Here is a 22,583-nt window from a genome sequence, read left to right on the forward strand (position 1 = left end):
GGAGAAGAACCTGGAACATGCATGTGTTGTGAACAACATACCTGACATATTGGTTTTGAGTCCCACATCGATTTCCACTAAATAAACATTAGTGTTTATAAAAGAAGTGATGCACTAGACTTGTGAATTAAAAACAAGTTGAGTAACTGGGCTGCTCCTCATACAAATATGGGCTATGGCCCAAATGTTATATTTTTAAAAGTTTAAAAATTAAAAAAACAATTCATTACAAATATTAATAAAAATTATTTAAGAAAACCTAAAAAACTATTAGTAAAAAAAAGTTAAATTTAAAAATCCATGTGAAACAAAATAATAAAGAAAGTTAAATTAAAAATTACACGTGGAACACCACCTGGACAGTTAGAGAGAATCTTTACTGCCAAATTGCAGTCAAGGGTGTATTTGAGAGAATCTTGAAATTATAAGGGGGTTTTTAAAAAAAATTTTTTATAGGGGCTAAAACCTAAACTCGCTAACATTACAGGGGGGTTTTGTATATTTAACCCTTTATTTAATTATTTTATATGCTGATTAGTAAACAAGCACATCCACATCTCCATACAAACAAGAAGTAAATGTACCTACCATATATAAATAAATAAAAATATAAAACATCAATGTACATTATTGTTACAAAAGATTTTGGATTTGGCTTCAATGAGACTGCTAAATTATTCAATCAACTTTTCTAGTGCAAACCAACTGCTAAAACTGGATGCCTTATATTAACTAAAGTTTCCTGAACCATTTTCAACCCTTCAAAAGAGGGAGAAATGAGATAACAGAGAGAAATCTATTATCACAGATAAATTAGGTACCACAAAATAATGCCTAGGAGGAACTCATGGGTGTCTTTTACCTATAACAATGCACTAAGTTATTAACTAACCTACAAAATCATCAAGGGAAGACAAGTCAATCAAAACGTCGATTTGATTTTCTACGCTTCCCTAGGAGTTTTAACATGTTGTCAGTAACATCAGGAGGAGATTTATCGTCTTCATGCTGAGCATTGTCTGAGGTGTGAGTTAACCAAGCCAGTGCCTCTATAGCAGCATCCCTTTCTGCAAGCTGCTTGTTTCTTTTCGGTTTGCCAACAAATTGCATTCCTTTAAACTCCACCAATGCTCTGAACTCATTTGTCTTCAGATGTTTTGTTTTGTATTTCGGCGGAGAATGCCCTGCTCGCATCAAAAGTGTTTGGAGCAAGCTCTTGGGGTTTGTTCCATCTTTTGTGAATTTATTCTCGTCGTTAGAGGCCTTAGGCTTCCGGCTGTCACGGCCAAATACAAATCTTCCTTCACACTGGTCCCCTGAGACCAATTCCTGAACAGCAAGCATCAAGTACTTCCCTTCCTTATGAATGTCAATGTTAGGATCTTCTAGCTGCAATATTACAAATCCATTAAATAAAACAAAACAATAACTCCTACTAGACATCATTAAAGCTATAACACCATACAGCAATGTTTTGTAACTATAAGTAAACAAGGAATACCATTACAAAAAAAATCTGCGAACCTTCTTTTGGATAAGCTTATCGAGTTCTTCCTTAAGCTTCAAATAGCAGTCAGCTAAATTAGGATCCAAAAAGAAGTCAACATACCCATCTAACATTTTCAGATGCCCGGCCTAAACCCATCAAAGGGAAAAAACAAAAAGCAAGTTATTGTACTGAAATATTTGGATCCTTATCTTTCTAATGGAAGAAAAACATGTATCGACTATGAAATCACCTGTATCCCATTACTTAGAGCACCGCCGAATAGAATAAGTATTGAATCAGATACACCAGTGGAATCGCGGATGAAAACAGCATTGACTTTTACTTTCTCACCAAAAACCAACCATGGGTAAGGAATAGTCTGGTACCGTGCATTCACCGAGTTCTGGATAAAATTATAGAAAAAAACATAAATCTGAAGAGGAACAATATGGGAGCAGACAAAGTTCATCTCACAATATAAAAACCTCAGTTAACTGACATTAAATTGTCCAATGGTTTTGCAGTTCTGGTCCTCAACAAATGTGCACCCAAGCAGTGCTGGTCATAATTAATTGTTATGAATTCCTTTTATTCACTGACATGTTGCATAGTTTCCTCAGATAGATTAGAAAGGATTACCAATTACCTATTTCAACATAATCTATTAACTCAAGGGGTTGCCCATTTTACTGTGTGTACTGTATGATTTTCATGCGATAGAGACAGAATAAAGTTGAGTAGAGTTCAAGTGAAAATTTAGATACAACAAACAATCAAGCCTTATCCCACTAAACGGGGTCGGCTACATGGATCAACAACAACCAAGTGAAATTTTAGATGCTCAACAAAAATCTGAATTTCAAAAAGGATATTTCATTATAACACAAGATAGATAAAGCAATCTTATGATGATAGGAAAGATAAGATTTGGTTAGTCACTTACTGCATATAATAAAACCTGGCCATCGTCCATTGTCTTAAATGACATGGATGTCTCCCTGTGCTGTACATAGGAAGAAATAAATTAATAGATAAAACAATAAAGGCTCAACTAGTAAGAAAGGTCTGGTAGCTACTGAAATAACATTATAAGAAAGAGATAGCTCACCACCACTGATGCTATTCCAGGAAAGAGTCCAGAACATATGACAGCACGTACAAGAGATTGATTATGACTCAATTTGTTATTAATGCTTGCATCTGTATCTACCAAGCCAGCTTCTTTCAAAATGAAGCTGAATTGCTTCCGAAGAGAATGAATTGCCTGAAGAGTTTGGGCAGAGAGAAAATTTCTCCAGCAGTATTCATAAGCTGATCCTTCTCTTTCAGCATCTTTCCATCCTTCATATGCTCGAACAAGAGCCATATGATCGCTGTAATCTTTAGCAGAAAACCTAGACTTTGCAGTTCCTGCTAACTGAACGCAAAAGATAATTAGTTTCCACTGACAGTTTTAAACTTAACTTTTTATCAGTTCTCCCGGTCCAAGCAGTAGCCTCTGACTAGAAAAAGTATACATGGCAAGTAACACAAAAGGTGATTAAGTTCAAAGACTGGATCCTCATCGATGGTGCATTATCAGACCGGACTAACACAATATCAGATTCCAGGATGAAATGGAAATTATATGTAGCACTAGTTTTCACACCTAAATCAAATTGACATATACACAATCAACTAAAGGAAGAGGAAAACAAATTAAAAGTTACTAAACTGAAAGTCAACATTTATTTCAATATTAACAAGTACACTTTCTAATACATTCCATATTTTTAATAATAGAAATCTTGAAACCTCGCATTACCCAAATAAAGCTTTCAAGGATATAATGATGCGATTATTATCACTCCATCCTGTTAAAGATGAGATTAGCTGTTCTCCATTAAAAGGTTTTCCAATCACATTAAGAGCATTCTAATTAGTAATTTAAAATTTCATATGAAACATTTATCAAAAACATAGTATAGAAATTTATTGAACAAGTTTGTATTTACTGCCTTGCTACATAACCAAATGCATATATACAACAAAGATTGGATTCAAATGGGCACCAAATTTGGCTTACATCTCTTTTGTCTTGGGGCAAGAGGAAAGGATCTCTGACACTAAGGCCGGCAACTATCGTAAGAACAGGATCAAAGCACCGAAATATAGCTCCCATTATTAGCATTTTTCCCAGCTTGGGATCTACAGGAAGTATGGAGAGAAACTTCCCTGATTGAAAGAAAACGAAAATAAGTCAAGGAATCAAATAACCGAGAAAATAATGAGACTCTTATGCAACCAACTGAATAGGACAGAAAAACAGACTCACCGAGATTGGTAAGATTTTCTTTTTCATCTAATGCTCCAATCATCGTGAGAAAATCAATAGCATTTTGAACCTGTTCCATTAAATTGTGAAGATATGGTATATCTACAAAAATCCTAACCAATTATAAGGTCTCAAAAATGTGAAATAATTTTCATTTCCTTAATACTCGTTTTCTACGGTCAATACTACTTATAGGAAGATAGCTCTCAATTCAAATGAGTTTTATAGGCATCTGTGGATTACTATATCCAAACTTCTGTGCAGTGCTTTTAGGATAACTGATATTATCGTTAAAATATACAGGTAAAGATACAAGAAGGATTGAAACATGGAATATTTACATTGTTGAAACCACTTCCAATTTATGAAAATCTAACCACTCAAGCGGTTAATTAAGTCAACGACGCATTCGATTCATACATTTTTTGACAAGTACTTTTTATTACCAAAAAAGTCCTTTTAATCAAGTCAATGACGTAAATTATTAGCAAGGAAGTCTTTTTCTGTCATTTAATTTTTACTTTTGATATATACATTTCTTGACATAAGATTTCCTTTAGTAGAACTTATAATTGGCACAAATATACAATTGAAGAGCTTCGATACTTACGGCACGTGGCTTTGGTGCCTGCAAAGCTGATGATAGAAATTCTCCAATGCTCTCAACCTGCAAACTTTTTATTTGCAAGCAAAGAGAGTTCAAGGGTGTTCTCAAAAGTTCAGGAAGTTGGTATTCAGAAAAGGCTTCATAAACACATTTGGGGTAAAGGTGGTAGGATTCTCCTGGCTGAACACGACCAGCCCTACCTCTTCTCTGCAAACAAAGAAGTCAATACAGGAAAAAACAATTACTTACATGTTTAGATTAGATGTATAATAAAATCAAGAATGTTGTTTGAACATGTAGTATAAAATAGAAACATAAGCAATTGAAGGCAACCTAAAATTTTCAAATAAAACAATTTCAGCACCCAAACAATTCTAGAATACAGAAAAAAATGACAAAAAAGGAGGAATACAAATGGAGAAAATCTAGCTTAAGTAAAAACTTAATGACCTAAAGACAATAAGAGATACTAACTAGTTGTTGTTTCCACTTGAAATCTTCAAGCTCAAAACCTATGAACTCTACTCTCAAACAATCAACTTTGAGCAAAGTTAACATAAACATTACACCTGAAGAAGTGGGAATCCAAATTTACAGCAGATTTGCTGTTTAAAATGGAAGAAGTGGGTTGACCAATCTATCACTAGAGGAGCTAGACTGTGGTGCATCAAAATAATAGATTTATTTCAAACCAAAATGCAAAAGAGTACTGAGCAACAGTAGCTACCTTGAACCTTTACCTTCCTCGCATTTGAAATAAACATTTAACTAAAGATTGAGGGAGAGATGACTAACAAATATTATCTTCTTCTAGGACTCTTGAAACAAATGACAGGAAAGAGTTGAGCATTTTTGGCTCCTTAGAAGTTGGACATAAAAAGAAATATAATTTCAGAGGAAAATAGAGAAGAGACGGTAAGAAATCATCCAAAATAAACCGACAAAATAGGAAACATTTGCACAAATTCCGAAACATAGCAGAAAGCAATTTGCCACAGAAAAGATAGGAAAGAGCTGATCATATTTATTCTTTTGGACCGAGAGAAATATAATAAGTAATTACAAAGGAAAAAAGAAGAAGAGAGGGTAGGAAATCCCCCAAAAGAAAACACATGACCAAAAAGGAAACATTTGCACAAGAGTCCAAACACAAGCAAAAAAAAAAGTTAATAATCTATTCCTTTGATATCCTCTAAATTTGATCCAAAGGGTGTCACCGTTTCTGGAATCTTAGCAGTCTAAACCAAAGTACCTCCCCAACTCTTTGCTAGGCATTGTCCATGTGACAAGCAAATGTCGAAACTAACTACGCCAATCATTTTGCTATAAACAGATGGAATCTCCATCTCAAATGTACCCTGAAAATGAATCTGTGATGCTCTCCACCTGACACGGCTGATTTATTTTCGATAGGGTTTTATATTCATATATGCCTTCACCTATTTTATGATGGAAGAAGAATTTACCAGGATAAAGAAATGACAATTGAAAAGAGTAGAAAGACAAGAGATCTTCCTTAGAAAAGAAAAAATAGTCAATTAAAAAAGCTCGTTACTTCGTTGAGAAAAATTAATCAATCAAGTAAATAAATTCATGCATTTCTGAGGGCTTGAACTGAAAGAACTGTAGAAGAGGAAGATGCAGCCATGTGATTATGAATACTAGAAAAGTTAAAAGTAAACATAGTACAAGATTAGGATATGCATACTCGCCTGCCGTGCAGATGCTTGTGAAATCCAAGACGGTAGTAGACATGGTGTGTTATTCAAAGCATCATAAGTAGTCTCTTTTGCTTTTCCACAGTCGACGACAAAAACTATGTCATTGATCGTAATACTTGCCTCTGCCATGTTTGTAGCAAGTACTATTTTCCTTACATTTGGAGGTGCTTTGTCAAAAATGAGTTTCTACAAAGAATGTAAAGCAACAATAGTAAATGATTTATATAAATACAGTCAGATAAAGTCAAATTAAGTAACATCAGAAAAGATATAATCATCGGTGCTCTTTGTTAGAAGCTAGAGTAGGTAATGAGATTTTCATTTCTCTAACTGATAACTGAATTCTGTTAAAATGGAAAGTTAGTTACATGTGAGGTGGCACCATGTTACTTATAGTGGTAACAAGGTGACCTGCTACTGTAGATAATATTTCTCTAGACTGACAGCTGTCAGTAACAGTACATAAGAGGGCTATCTACTAACTACACTAATACTCTTAGAAATTAAACATGCGAATAAGGTTCTACCATAATTATAGAACACCAGTCTAAGTAAAAATTTAACTTCGGTATTGTCTACCATTAACTACTTTTAGTTTAGATATTAATGAAAAAAAGCTTATGAAAAAGAAATTCGTTTTTATGTCAAATAAAAGATAAAAGAAAGAGATGTTTTTCTATTTTAAGAGCAAAAAAATGAACAAGGGTAAAAAGCTAAGGAATCCCTCAAAATCTATAAGATTAGTTTTGAACGTATAATAAATGATACTGGAAAACATACTCATTCATATTTTTTGTTTTATCTCTACTTCATCTTCCCAAAATGGTGCCAGTTATTTTCTTTCTAATCAAAATGTTTCTATCAAAAAAATGAGATGTGACAATGGAATACCACCAAAATTTAGCTTCTATTACATATGTATCAAACTATGACACATTAAAATAGCATCTGAACAAAGGTTTGTAAGTACATTACAATGTTATTACACGTCCATAAATAAAAAATAAACCAAGAAAATGACCAACCTGTTCAGAAGTTGCCATTGAACCATGGCATGTTTGAAGGAGAACCCTATTGGGATCCCCTAAGAGAGGATGTGCTTTAAGCTGATCTCTTAAACAGCTTATGTCCTCCCACCCAGTCATAAATACTAAAACAGCACCTGGTCGTTCCTTCCGACATATATGGCATAGAACAGCCTCAATGAGATTGAATCCTATGCAATCCGGTGTCCAAGAAGATAATGAATCACGTGTCTTGGGACTATAGTTCTCGAAGCTTGATTTAGAAAGAGCATCCTATTCAGAAGTAGGAAAATGGAAAATTCCTTGTCAACATAATGCACTTAAAAGAATCTAATTTCATTTTAAAGGTCAAACCAGAATATCAAGACAATTCATTTGATTTAAACATTACATGAACTGATATAATGAGCTGTGTTATTTTGACACAAAATGGGACAACAATTTTAAGTTAACAAATGGGTAATCTATGTTCAGCCGATATTTGATGAATAGAACTAGGTGTCTCAATCCATTAATCATCCAGTAAATACAATTAACCACAATTTTGAATGTCATTAACCAAAATTTTCTTTCATGTGTATGTTTGAACACAAAGCATGGTTATATCATGAATATTCGTATACCACAAAATCATGTGCAGTTGAACACAATTTGGATGGTTAATGGAATTATGAATATTTGAAAACCTAAATATCGTGGTTAATGACATTTAAAATCATGATTAATTATTGTGGATACATGCTTGTTATATTTATTAACCATATGCTAAACGTAATTAACTACATATTTGAACTGCATTAACCATCCAAATTCTTGTCGAAGTTTGTTGTCAAATTTGTGTTAAAATATCATTTTCTATTATAAAATATGATCTCAAAAAGGATAAGAGGAATAGCAAACAAGGCACAGCTTTATATTCAAGTTTGAGTGGAATATATACAATCCTAGTAAAAAATATTTAAGAATAATAACAATGCAGCAAGACACAACATCAAGGTATCAGTATGCATTAGAAAGATGACGTCTGGCAAAACAGCGGAACCTAAAATCCCTCAAGTACAACAGAAATTTAACTTATACCTAACTAAACTAGACACTACATAGCCACTAAAATAAGGAATTAAAGGAAAGATATCAGTGGCCAACACAATGCGGGGATAATCAACATGTTTGGCACCAAATTATGCCATGACTGATGCAGGGAAATGAACCAACAAATTAATCAGAAGTAAATACGAAATAAGAAAATATGCTCCCATGCACAACATTAGGATTTTGATTGGGCCTAACTCAACATTACAGAACCGGCTGCCTACTCTAATTTATAATCACATGTATGCCTCTTTATTAGCGTCTGACTCTTAACACACACCCTCACGCCCAGAATTGAACATCTAGAATGTGACCCGAGTAGCCCGATCGAGGTGACCTGATACCAAGTAGTCCAATGTATCTTGTATAGGTTCTAATATCATATTAGAATTGTAATTGGATCTAATTCAACCTTACAAAACTGACTTGCAAGGTATGGACCACCCTCACTTATAAACACATGTTTATACCTTATCTCATCCAATTTGAGAGTTGAAACTCTTAACAGTTGGCACTAAAGCTCTAGATTTGAGAGACTTTTCTTCTCCGCACATACACAACCTTAAATTACCTTCACTAGAACATGTATGCGAATTTGGTTAAAACAACCACACGAAGAGCTTCATTTTGAAGAGACAAGATCAATAACGCTAATATGTGATAATCAAATTGCATTACATATTTCCTCAAATACAATTTTTCATGAGAACCAAAATTATTGAAATAGACTGTCATTTTGTCAAACACCATGAGCAATTATTGATAAAGATCGTATTGGGTAACCAGAAAGTAAGGAATGGGAGTCCTGTGAAACTGTGTTGTGCGAACAAATCGGGTATCAGCATTGCTCACAGTCTAATTGGGTATGGGAAGACAATAGATTGAGATAGGCATGTGCTTTATTAAGGAAAAGAAGTTGGATGGTGGTTTCAAAACAATTGCTTCTAGCACCAACTACTAGATATACTAACTAGGGGCTTGTAACTAAGAGGACTCAAGAACATACTTAAAATTTGGGAATGAATTATCTATGCTTGCCAATTTAAGGGAGTGTTATAAATAAATGTGAATTACACTATTTTAGGATGGGATATTTCATGAATTTATTTTCTTCTTTTGTAAACATCAAGGGATGGCAATGGTACTCATGGACACGGGAATAATAGAGTAGCTCCTTATATAGTAGCTTATTATATAAATGCTTTTGTATTATCTTTCTCTTTCTTTTTGTTATGCTGAGCTGTCAGTTTGTTACAACTGCATCAGCTAGTTTGCTAGTCCTACTTTGCTATATATAGCAAAGCCCTTTGTATCGTTCAAATCATCCAATACAATGAGATTTTCTTCTCTCACTTCAATTCTCTCTCTTATACCTAATTCCATCATGGTATCCAGAGCTTGATTTTTTTTTTCGATCCATGGAATCTCTTTTTCCTTCTTCTCAGGTGAAGCTCTCTCACCTTATTTCCGTTAAGCTTGATGACAAGAATTTCAAACAGTGGAAGCAGCAAATCGATGGCGTTGTTCGTGGTCATCGTCTCCAACGGTTTGTTACAGTTCCGGTGATTGTGCCACCGTCTCCCTCAGATTCTGCATCTCACAGTGCGTTTCTTGAGTGGGAACAACAGGATGCTCTCATTTGCACCTGGCTTCTCTCTACTATCTCTGATGCTCTTCTTCCTAAGCTTGTTGAGTGTAAGCACGCGTGGCAAGTTTGGACGGAAGTCCACCGTTACTTTGATACTCTTCTCTCCACCAAAGCACGTCAGCTCCGGTCGGAACTCCGTCGTCTTACGAAAGGAACACTCACGATTGAGGAGCTCATGACTCGCACACGTGAGATCAGTGAGTCGCTGGTCTCGATTGGTGATCCCGTTCCTCTTCGTAACCTAATCGAGATTGTTCTTGATTCGCTTCCTGAGGAATACGACTCAATCGTTGCCGCCGTTAACAGTAAAGATGACGTAGGTTCTCTGGACGAATTGGAGTCGTCTTTACTCGCTCATGAGTCGCGTTTGGAGAAACATCGCAAGGCTGCGATTACAGAGCCGGCGACGGCGACGGTGAATCTGGCTCAGGCGACACCTTCCCCTGCACTGGTCGCCTCCGATCAAGCTGTATCTGACTCGTTTCCTCAAGGAACAAGTCATGTCACCGCTAATGCTGAAAATCACACCTATGGAGCCCGTGGTGGTCGTTTTGGTCGTGGCGGTGGTCGTTTTGGTCGTGGTGGAGGTCGTTTTGGAAAATCCACATGTCAGATTTGTCACAAACATGGTCATGATGCTTCAGTGTGCTACTATCGCTATACAAATTCCAGTGGTGCTGGTTATCCACAGCAAAGAGCTCCATTCAATCCATTTCTTGTGGCTCCTCGAGGTGTCTATCCTGTTCAGTTTGCGTATGCCTCTCCTAGAGCTGCACCTCCCAGATCCTCTGCACCACAGGCCTTTTATGCAGGCACTGAAGCTAGTAGCACCAATCAATGGTGGTATCCTGACTCCGGAGCTTCTCACCATGTCACTCCTGAGGCCTCTAACGTGTCTGACTCTACTTCTGTGCCTGGATCTGACCAAGTCTTCATAGGAAATGGCCAAGGTTTGTCTATCAACTCTGTTGGTTCTATGTCCTTTCCCTTACCTCACAAACCTCACCTATCACTTACCCTTAGGAATCTCTTACATGTTCCTCACATCACCAAAAATCTTATGAGTGTGAGCAAATTTGCTCAAGATAATGCTGTGTTTTTTGAATTTCATCCTAAATTTTGTGTTGTCAAATCTCAGGCTACTTCTGAAGTCTTACTCAGTGGCCTTGTTGGAGATGATGGCCTCTATAAATTTCCCAATCCTGCTGCTCCTCAACTGTCCAAGTCTCTTCACACTTGTAGTACTAGCTTTAGTTCCCCTGCTATTAGCAGCTGTAATAATTCAAATTGTATGACAAATTCTGTGTCTCAATGTACTGAGCCTTTCAATAGTAATACTACCAATATTATGTCTCAATGTAATGAATCTTACAATAATAATATTACAAGTTCTTCTTTCAGTCCTTCTCTAAATTCTGCCACTACTAGCACTGTTTTATCCTCACCACACTCAAATAATTCCACTTCTATAGCAACAAATAAGTATGTTCTTTGGCATACTAGACTGGGACATCCTAATCATCATGCTCTCATTGAAGTTTTTAAACTATGTAAACAGTCTTTTCCTCTTAAACCACCTGCAGATTTGTGTCATGCATGCTGCATTGGTAAATCTCATAGATTACCATCCTCCTTGTCTGCCACTGTCTATTCTCATCCTTTTGAGCTTGTCGTGTGTGATCTTTGGGGTCCTGCCCCTATGCAATCATCAAGTGGCTATTCTTATTTCCTAACATGTGTTGATGCCTTTTCAAGGTTTGTTTGGGTTTTCCCTCTCAGACTTAAATCTGACACCATGGTTCAGTTTATTCAGTTTAAGAAAATGGTAGAACTTCAGTTCAACTGTCCCATAAAGTGTGTCCAAACTGATGGAGGTGGAGAGTTTAGGCCTCTCACCAAGTATCTCACTAATCTAGGGATTGTCCATAGGTTCACTTGTCCTCATACACATCACCAAAATGGCCTTGTTGAACGCAAGCATAGACACATTGTTGAGACTGGTCTCACTCTCCTTGCTCAATTCTCTCTTCCTTTAAAATTTTGGGATCATGCCTTTGTTACAGCTGCGTATCTTATTAACAGACTTCCCAGCCCCACCCTTGACAATGTTTCACCTTATTTCAAATTGCTTAACAAACCTCCTGATTACTCCAATCTTAAAGTCTTTGGCTGTGCTTGTTATCCTTTCCTCCGTCCCTATAACACTCATAAATTAGCCTATAGGTCTCAACAATGCATATTTCTTGGATATTCCACCTCTCATAAAGGCTACAAATGCCTTGCTTCAGATGGCCACATCTACATTTCTAAGGATGTTATTTTTCATGAAGCTAATTTTCCTTATTCCTCTCTATTCTCTCCTCCTTCCAAGTCTGCCTCTTCTTTTCTTTCTCTCAATGTTAGCTCTGTCCCTCCTGTATCTATTTCCTCTGCTAACAGTCAATCTCATCTCCCTTCATCCTCTTCCAATTCCTCTTTTACTCAGCCTGGCAGTACTAGTGTCATTCCCAGTTCTCCTTCCTCTGAGCAGTCTGATGCTCAGTCTGATAACTCCATTCAGCCCTCTGGTCAGCCTTTTTTCTCTTCCAATCAGCAACCTGTTTCATCTGTTCCCCAACCTCTCACTGCCATTCCTCCTGTCCCTTCTCCTTCTCACTCTCCAGCTCTAATTCTTTCTGACCTGGCTGAAGCCAGCACCATATCTCCTTCTTCTTCTCATAATAGTTCACCTCCAGCTGACCCTAGCCCTAGTCCTAGTTCTGCCAACACTACTCTCCCTTTTATTCATCCTCAAAACATCCATCCTATGCAAACTAGAGCCAAAAGAGGCATTACTCTCCCTAGACTTCACCCTACCCTACTGTTAGCTCACATAGAACCATCCTCTGTTGATCAGGCCCTGGCTGCTCCTAATTGGTGTCAGGCTATGAAAGAAGAGTATCAGGCACTGCTGAGAAATCAGACCTGGACTTTGGTGAAAGCTCCTGTTGGCAGGAAACCAATTGGCTGCAAGTGGGTTTTCAGAACCAAGGAAAATCCTGATGGTTCCATAAACAGGTACAAGGCCAGATTGGTGGCCAAAGGTTTTCATCAAAAGGCTGGCAGTGACTTTCAAGAAACCTTTTCCCCTGTTATCAAGCCTGTAACTGTCAGAATTGTTCTCACTATTGCAGTTACAAACAAATGGACCATTCAGCAAATTGATGTTAACAATGCTTTCCTCAATGGCATTCTTGAAGAGGAAGTATTTATGCAACAGCCTCCTGGTTTTGAAGCAGCTGACAGGACTCTAGTGTGTAAATTGAACAAGGCAATTTATGGTTTAAAACAGGCTCCTAGGGCCTGGTTTGACAAACTCAAGAGTGCTTTAGTTCAACTTGGTTTTCAAGCTAGCAGATGTGATCCTAGTCTCTTTTTGCTACATCAAGGCAAGCTTCAGATTATGATTCTGGTTTATGTTGATGACATAATCATCACAGGCAGTTCTGCTTCCTTTATTGCTTCCTTAATCAAGCATCTCAATGACAAATTCTCTCTCAAACAGCTGGGACAACTTGATTATTTCTTGGGCATTCAAGTTACTCATCTCTCCAATGGATCTCTGCTTCTCTCTCAAACCAAGTACATTACAGACTTGCTTTCCAAACTCAATATGCTGAATGCTAATAGTATGCCAACTCCCATGGTCTCCAGCAGTAAGTTATCTAAAGTTGGGTCAGCTGCTGTGGATGATCCAACCCAATTTAGGTCTGTTGTTGGTGCCTTGCAATATGCTACTTTGACTAGGCCTGAGATATCTTTTTCTGTCAACAAAGTTTGTCAATTTCTGTCTAATCCTTTAGAGGATCATTGGAAGGCTGTCAAGAGAATTTTAAGATATTTGAGTGGTACTTTACACCATGGTCTTCTCCTTCAACCTGCCTCTGTCCAGCAGCCCATGTCCTTGTTAGGATTCTGTGATGCAGATTGGGCATCAGATCCGGATGACAGGAGGTCCACTTCAGGGGCCTGTATCTACCTTGGTCCCAATGCTGTTTCATGGTGGTCCAAGAAGCAACAACTTGTTGCCAGATCCAGTGCTGAAGCAGAATATCGTAGTATGGCCCTGTTAGCTGCAGAACTTCTTTGGATTCAGTCTTTGCTCAAGGAACTCCACTGTTCCTCTCAAATGCCCAGGATCTTGTGTGATAATTTGAGCACTGTCACCCTTGCTCATAATCCTGTTCTCCACAACAGAACTAAGCATATGGAATTGGATGTTTTCTTTCTAAGGGAAAAGGTGCTCAGCAAGAATCTGTCAGTAGCTCATGTTCCAGCCCATGATCAGTGGGCGGATATTCTCACTAAGCCATTGTCTGCTGCCAAATTTGTGCCGCTTCGTTCTAAACTGCGTGTGTTGGACAAGGCTGGTTTGACAAACCCACCAGCAGTTTCTAAGGGGGACTAATAGAGTAGCTCCTTATATAGTAGCTTATTATATAAATGCTTTTGTATTATCTTTCTCTTTCTTTTTGTTATGCTGAGCTGTCAGTTTGTTACAACTGCATCAGCTAGTTTGCTAGTCCTACTTTGCTATATATAGCAAAGCCCTTTGTATCGTTCAAATCATCCAATACAATGAGATTTTCTTCTCTCACTTCAATTCTCTCTCTTATACCTAATTCCATCAGGGAACTAGTCCCCCGCTACCTGCCCCGTTTAGTAAATATAATACCCATATCCACCCTATATTTGTGCTGAGTATCCGTGGATTTTGAGATACCCACGAGTATTTACGGATATCCATGAATACTAATATTTAAATAATTTTAAAAAAAATAGAATTAATTAAATTTTCTATATCCCTTTTAAAGACAAAAAAATAGTTTTAAATTTAACACATAATAATAATAACAAAAATAAATCACATTTATTTTATTTCTTCTTTTATCAAATAATTATACTAGATTCAACAAAATAATAATAATAATAATAATAATAATAATAATAATAATAATAACATTATTAATAATAATAATAATAATAATAGTTTCTATTTAACAAAATAATAATAATAATAATAATAATAATAATAATAATGTTAGATTAAACAAAAATAATTTTGTTAATTATTAACAGATACCCACGGGTACGGGTACCATCAAATTCGTATTTGTGCCCGTAAGGAGACGGGTAACTAATTACCCGTTTATTTTACCTGTGGATACCTATTAAACTATCCAACTCGTACCTATGACGGGTTTTACCCGCGGGTACGAATTTTTTTGCCATCGACATAGCGTGAATTAGTATAAGATATATTTCATTTCATCTATTCTAACTATCACTTATGAGGATTCAGTTCAGGTACAACAGTCTATATGTTCGAGTTTATACTTGCCAATTAATCAATCAATAGTGTTCAAATCATTTAGTATTTAGCCCATAGAAGTGTATCTAATTAAGATTCATCAAGGATTTTTGCTTAGTTATAAATCCCCTATATGTACCACTAGTAATTGAGACTTTGGACTATTTATAATATTCACTCTTTCTTCTTCAGTTCAAATAACTTGTGTTAAGAAATGTGGTTGGACCAGAATTGTTAATCCCGGATAACGGAGCGGAGCGGCCGACCTCCGGGAATGGGAATAGTGGGAATAGCGGCATCCCGGATGGCGGGATAAATTTTTGTATACTAATAATTATATAATAATCTATAAAACATATGTCATATAATAAATTAATTTCACAACACTCATAAAATATGTATAATAAATTAATTTCACAACACTCATAAAATATTTATAAAATATAATGTGAAACAAAGAATAATGCTTAATTAAGATTCAAAACTTAAAGATTCAAATTCAATTTAATTTTAATAAATAAGTTAAATATTTAATAAATAGACTCAAAAAAATATATAATTTGTTTATATATTTTCTTAAGATAATAGATAGATACAAAATTAGTTATAAAAAATAGGAAATAATATAAGATATGATTTTTTTGAATAAATATATAATAAGATTGATACTTAGTTAGTACACTACCACTACCCGTCAAAAACATATACAGTATGTTAACCTAATTATCTCTAACTCCACGGCGGCGTAGATCTCATTTCTTCAACCCTAATTCACTTCTTCTTCAACCTCTCTCTCACTTTGCGTCTCTCTCTCATTCTCTGTCTATGAATCATATCTTGGGAAACCCTAATTCACTTCTTCAACCTCTCTCTCTCTCACTCACTCTCTCTACGAATCAGATTTCACTTCTTCAACCTCTCTCTTGCACAGGGGTGTTTTGTTAATTTTGCCCAGAAAAATGTAAAAAAAAGGTAAAAAAGAACCGGAGCCGCTCCGCCCGGGAATTTTCCACGACTCGCGACCCAGTATAGCGGCTGAAGCGGCCGCTTTCTCATCTCCGCCTCCGCACCCTTCATATCGCGCGGCAGGGTACCGCTCCGCTACGGAGCGCCGGGATTAATAACTCTGGGTTGGACCTAACTCAACCCTACAAAACCGGCTTGTAGGATGAGGATTGTCCCCACTTATAAACACTTGTTCAGACCACATATTGTCCGATGTAGGACTCTTAACACACCCTCTCATGCCTAGGACTAGACATCTGAAGCGTGGCAATAAATGGTGGGAGTTCTGATAGCGAAAACTTGATAGCAAGTGGCTCACCGGATTTTAAACGAGGCTCTGATACCATATTAAGAAATGTGGGTGGACCTAACTCAACCCTACAAAACCGGCTTGTAGGATGAGAATTGTCCCCACTTATAAACACATGTTCAGACCATATATTGTCCGATGTAGAACTCTTAAACAACATGAAAGAATTGAGCCAACGGATCACTTCATCCTAAAAGAGCACTCCAGGTTTAACAGGTATCTACCAAGAGAAAAACTCCATACTACCAGTGTGCCCTACCAAGAGGAACGAGGTTACCTATCCCACAAGATAGGGGAGGAAATAGTAAGAAAAAGTATGAGCAGAAATTGCCAAGAGATGGGACTTTCATTCTTTATGAACAACATCCCCGTCTCATTCTAATATACCTTGTTCAATGAGGTTTATCACATTGACAACATCAGTATTAAATTTAAAGTATCATTGGATCTTGTTCAACACTTTCAATAAGGATTTTTATAACATTTTCATAGTACATATGTGTAACTCCCAAGAATGCACGAACACCACACAAAAACACATTGCAAATAATTAAGAAAGAAATATTTTTAACCATCATTTAAACTTTTAAGTAAATATTAAGACCAAGTTCTTAAGCCAGCTAGATACCTCAACAAGAGCAGTGATCTGGTTTTTCCTCTTCCGTGGTGCAAGCTGCTTCTGTGTTTTCCACAATTTATCTTGACCATAATCATCAACTTGGTTGAAAGAAGACAATTTATATCCAGTCATTTCCAAAACATCTTCTAAAAAGTGAGCTCTTACAGGATAGGTGAAACCCTGGACAACGAATAAATGAATTCAAAATCCCTTGTTAAAAAACATTACAAATATAGTCAAAGCAGCTGATGTAATACAATGGCATGTATTGCACAATTCGATAAAATTTGGCAAGCCAGTGTTAAGTATCCTACAATGACTTGCAGAAGACTGAATTGTGTCATACATGCATGAACCAGTGCACTATGTATCACTGATACATATCCCAAGTTTTAGCAATTTTGTTTTCTATTTTTTACTTTACTTTCACCAATTACATCAGAGAAAATGAAAGGTAAAAAAAGCTTAAACTGCTAAATGAAGAGTATGAAATGCATCCTATTTTTTATTTTTGTTTGTCGGAAGCATGGCTTCAGTCTTCAGACAACCACTCACTATTTTACTCATTTGAATGTCCTATAATTTTGTTTTCAATCCTCTGTAATAGATGCTTTACACACTGTTAAATTCAGGAACTAGCTCTTAAGACCATATGATTCTACAAGTTTACCTTGTTGTCTGGTCACATTCCTACTAGAGAATGTGAAATGGACAGGTCGTGTAGAATCAATGTGCCAACTTCGAAAAAACACAGGGATCAAGTGTGTCAATTTTGCAAACCACAAGAAAACTGGCCAGGTTGCAGTACCTGATTGGGGAAAAAACTTTTTTTCCTGCAGTTCAATTGTTCAATTTCAATGCCTTACATCACTGTTGTGCAACCCTTGATCCTCCTTCGTCACACATGAAAGTTATGTATTATTTGAGACTATGGAACATTATTAATGTTTAGGTATTGAAGCATGTATTTGTAATAAGTGTTAAAAAATATGGTTGGGCCTAACTCAACCCTACAAAACCGGCTTGTAGGGTGAGAATTGTCCAGGATTGTCCCCAAATTGAGTTTGGGAGCCTTAGAAAGCTAAGCCAACAGACACTAATCCCTACCTTAAGAAAGGAATATTGAAAATAACTGCATAGCAGCACAAATTGGAATGGGACATACAATAGCACGTCACAGTTATCCACCCAATCACTACCCTACCATCCCACCACCACCTCATACACATACAATAGTTTCAGTTGGGACACCCAAAACAATTTCAATATCATCGAACATACAATTGCATTTAACATCTAACAATTAGAATAATTCAAGTTCAGTTATCAACACAAATAAACAATCAATTAAAACTAGAGAAACACCATACCGGGATATGAAATGTCGGTGCACCTCCAAAATAATTTGAAAAAAGTTCAGCATTCAAAGTGGCACTCATCAATACCAATCTTAAATCACGGCGTCGTGGAAGAAGATCCTTCAACACAATCAGTAAGAAGTCTAAGAAGAACAAAAACCAATTATGTAAAGAATAAGTTTACTTGGTTAATTCCTTAGGACTATACAAGGATAAACTGGCGTTAGCAGAGAATATACCTTCATTCATGCCTCGCTCGTGAATTTCATCCACAAACACATGGGTTATACCACTCAGGTTTCGATCACTCAGCAACCTTCGGAGTAATATACCACTGGTGCAAAATAGCAGATGGGTGTTTTTCCCTCTCATTCCTTCTAACCGAACTTTGAATCCAACCTATCAAAAAACCTCTGTTGTGGTATAGCAGGAAGAACAAAGATATTCCCAATTTTAAAATCTCATTGAAAAGCAAAATATATAATTTATGAATATTTTATTTTCTTAATGAATAATAATATCTGTATTCATCTTTTCTGTACAACAACATTTGTTTGTGTTTTGGTCTATTTCAAGAATAGGCGACTTACTGTTTCACCCAGAGACTCTCCTCTCTCTGCTGACACTCTCTCAGCCACTGCCATAGCAGATATCCTTCGAGGCTGTGTGCAAATAATGCTGCAAAATGCCCCACGGCCGGACTCTATCTCTGACTCTAATATATATTGAGGAAGTTGAGTTGTTTTACCACAGCCAGTCTCTCCAGATATAACTATTACCTAGATAATAATTCAGAGATAAGGTATCAATGATGAATGCATAAGTCATAACCTCAACAAAGTTCGTGACATTTAACTCATTCCTACGGGGAAATCTAGAAACATAGATAATGTGTCATTGGATCCATATATAACAATAAAAATAAAATAGAGGATTCGGAATTAATTAAATGACAGTAAGATTTTCAATGAAAAGAAATGTCATACTTATAAGAATGTGAAACTGTTGCTCGACACAAGGTTTCTTATCATGGGAAAAAACTATATAAAGAGCATCTATGAATTTTTAGTCAAATGAATACCAAGTAAGAGTAAGGAAAAAAGAATTTGAAATTAAATTGTTTTTTTAATATTTAATACATGATAAAATAATAATACAAGCTCAAATATCAAACAGAAATTGAAAATATGGTCAAATTTTGGCATGGAATGTCAATGCAAATTGTCAACAGGGTCTAGTATTCTAAGGACAAATTATAGTATTATAAGTGTTGGTACAGTCAAGTTCATCTGAACTTTTTCTTCTTCTCAGTTGCAGGTGTTCCTTTCTAGTTTAGTAGACTATGAGCAAGAATTGTGCTTGTTATTAGATTTTGAACAATTTAAAACTTACCAAGTTCCATTTCATTATGTTCTCATTAGTATAGTATTCATAACAAATTTCTAAAATATTAGGGGGTTAGAGGTGATTGGGTTTTCATTTTCAATTTCAAAGTGCTGAAGACATACCAGTAGCAAACATGGCAGGTATCAACTGATAATACAAGTAAGAAACTAGTAGCAACTATACCTGATTACGTGCTATAGCTTGAAGTAAACCTTCCTTCTCCTTAAATGATGGGAGAGACTTCCGGAATTCCAGCATCTTCTTGCCTTCAGGAGATTCCTATATATAGAAGCCAGAAAATGTGGATATTACTTTATTAACTTTCTACTTTATAAAATAGAATTATAGAGGGAGTTCCGCTTCGAAAATAATTAGTTGGTATTGTTTTAAAAACCATCCATGAACATCAGTTCACTCCAAAATATTAGTTTGTAAAGAGCATTTAAAATTAGAGGTACGTTTAGGCTGGACAATGGAACATATAGAAACCAAATCAAATGTACCCATATACCTAAAATCAGAGTTGCTACTTGCAAAGCATATAAGCTTTTTCCGAGTCAATAGTATAGGCCTGTGTGCTTGCGTACACCATGCTTTACGTTTACGCACTATTACCTTTAGGATGTTTGATAACTTGAATAGATTTTATACTCTTGTATAATTGTTTGTTACAGATTATACGTGAATTTAATATTTAAGCATTTATGGATTAATTTTTAGAGATTTTTTAAATTTAAAAACATAAGTTATTTTGTGTTTGTTTACCATAATGAAAATAGTTTTTTTTTAATCATTTATCGTAAATGATTTTCAAGATAAGTTACTTAAAACATAGACTTCTGATCATAACTTGCTAATTTAAGCATGCAATACAAATCGAAATATCCAACAACAAAAATCAAGAAATCAAACAAGAAAAAACAAACCTGCCAAGATCTTTGCATATTACGCATCCTCAAACTCCTCTTCTGGAGAACCTTTTCCATAACAGACTCCTCCACAAAAGAATTGGCATTTTCATTCATGTCTATATCTTTAACATGATTGGTGGAATTAACACTATCCAAACAGTCCGATCTCTTTTCAGAATTTAATTGTATCCTATCAAGGTACTCCTGCACTAAACCCTCCACCCTCCTTTGCAAGCTTAGTGGAATCACGACCTATGAGAATGGAATGGAGAAGGATTATTTTCGTAGGATGACATCAATCTCAATGTTAAACTATTAGGTGAAATGTCCCACCCCACTGGTGCAACCCATACTATTACCTCTCTTTGTGGACGTTTGTCATCCAAATCTGGTCTGTAGTTAGGAAGAGGCACTTTGCTTGCAACAACTACTTTTCCAAACAGCTCACTATTCATCAAAATAAAAGACAATAACAATCGATGATGGATGAGAACGAACAAGGATTCAATTAAAAGTTTCAGCTTATCATTAAAAGTCAATCAAATCAAAGTGAAAATACTTCAAGCAAATAGACATGTTTTATTCCATATGGCATAAGGCATACATAGTAAAAAATAAGTACATTTTACCTGTAAAGTCCCATTCTTTTGGCAAGGTTAGCGATTTGTTCATAGTCTCTCCTATCTCTTTTATCTCTAGACACAATCTCCTGATCCTTTTCGTTCCGTAACAGCATACTAAGTTTCCATTTCCACTCATCCACATTGGCCACCGTAGACGATGCCTTCAATAACAATTACATTTACTTAGAAGGTAGAACCTATGTAGCGCAGACACCAGAAACATGACACTAACACATCGACACCAGTAATAATTTGAAAAAATAATAAATTAAAACATAATCACAAGTGTCGGTGTCAGTTCAGACTCGTGACACTGGCACACCTTTTTTCAGAGGTGTCAATGCTACAGGGCAGAATTGACAACAGATATCAGAAGCTAATTAGCACAAAATATATTGATAGAATATTGAATTTAACTCCATATTTGACACATAATTCCCAAACAAACAATATAACATGTTAGGTTGCAATCAAATGAATTCTTATCAATTCAGTATCACAGTTCAATTCAAGCCAAAAACCTAATATCCAAATATGTAAAAAAAGGGGGGGAAAACCTGGTGATTCTCAAATTCACATTCATATTCATCATCAGAGAACTGTTCGAGATTGTAATATCCAGAGAAGAAGCGCGTGGAGATAAACGGTTTAGAATTCGATAAGAAAGAAGAAAGCGATGGTTGAAAGTTGAATAAGAGTGACCGTGAAGATGGAGTGAGAGAGCGATAGTTGTAGCGGCGAAGATGAAGAGACTTGGCACGTGCTATGAGGAAAGACGCGGCAGATTTTGGATTATGCATTGTTGTGAAGTGGGAGGTTGAGGCATCGCGGTGTGATGATGCGTTCTTTTGTGATGATTGCTACTACTGCGACGAGTGTGTTGCTTGGGTTTTTGACGAAATGGAAGAATGGGAATCGTTTTGAACTGTAAACGAAAAAGAAGTAAGAACTAAGAACCATCGATAGCGAGAGCGGGTCGGGTCGGGTTTTATTTGACATGACCCGTCAAATTCTTAGCGGCTATTCAAATCTTAGTTGTTTTTTTTTTTTTTATTAATTAATAAAAATGTCAAAGCATCCAAAATAGTCGGGTTGGTGATGAGATAATCTAAAGAGGATTACTTC

General features: G+C 36.1%; 1 protein-coding gene across 1 annotated transcript; it reads right to left on the minus strand.

The window, feature by feature from the left end:
- Nucleotides 1–575: 575 nt before the first annotated feature.
- On the minus strand, nt 576–22,388 carry LOC131627195 (DExH-box ATP-dependent RNA helicase DExH3-like). Its single transcript, XM_058898034.1, has 19 exons — nt 22,016–22,388; nt 21,465–21,619; nt 21,195–21,282; nt 20,851–21,087; nt 20,108–20,203; nt 19,129–19,317; nt 18,778–18,937; nt 18,551–18,681; nt 17,190–17,360; nt 7,157–7,429; nt 6,123–6,317; nt 4,414–4,617; nt 3,804–3,873; nt 3,555–3,703; nt 2,598–2,906; nt 2,433–2,492; nt 1,740–1,892; nt 1,525–1,635; nt 576–1,389 (listed from the first exon to the last, which is right to left on the minus strand). The coding sequence occupies exons 1-19, from the start codon at nt 22,256–22,258 to the stop codon at nt 919–921; spliced, it is 3,465 nt and encodes a 1,154-aa protein (XP_058754017.1). The 5' UTR covers nt 22,259–22,388; the 3' UTR covers nt 576–918.
- Nucleotides 22,389–22,583: the final 195 nt, after the last annotated feature.

The sequence above is a fragment of the Vicia villosa genome, unplaced genomic scaffold (assembly GCF_029867415.1).
Source record: "Vicia villosa cultivar HV-30 ecotype Madison, WI unplaced genomic scaffold, Vvil1.0 ctg.000351F_1_1, whole genome shotgun sequence".
Lineage (NCBI taxonomy): Eukaryota > Viridiplantae > Streptophyta > Magnoliopsida > Fabales > Fabaceae > Vicia > Vicia villosa.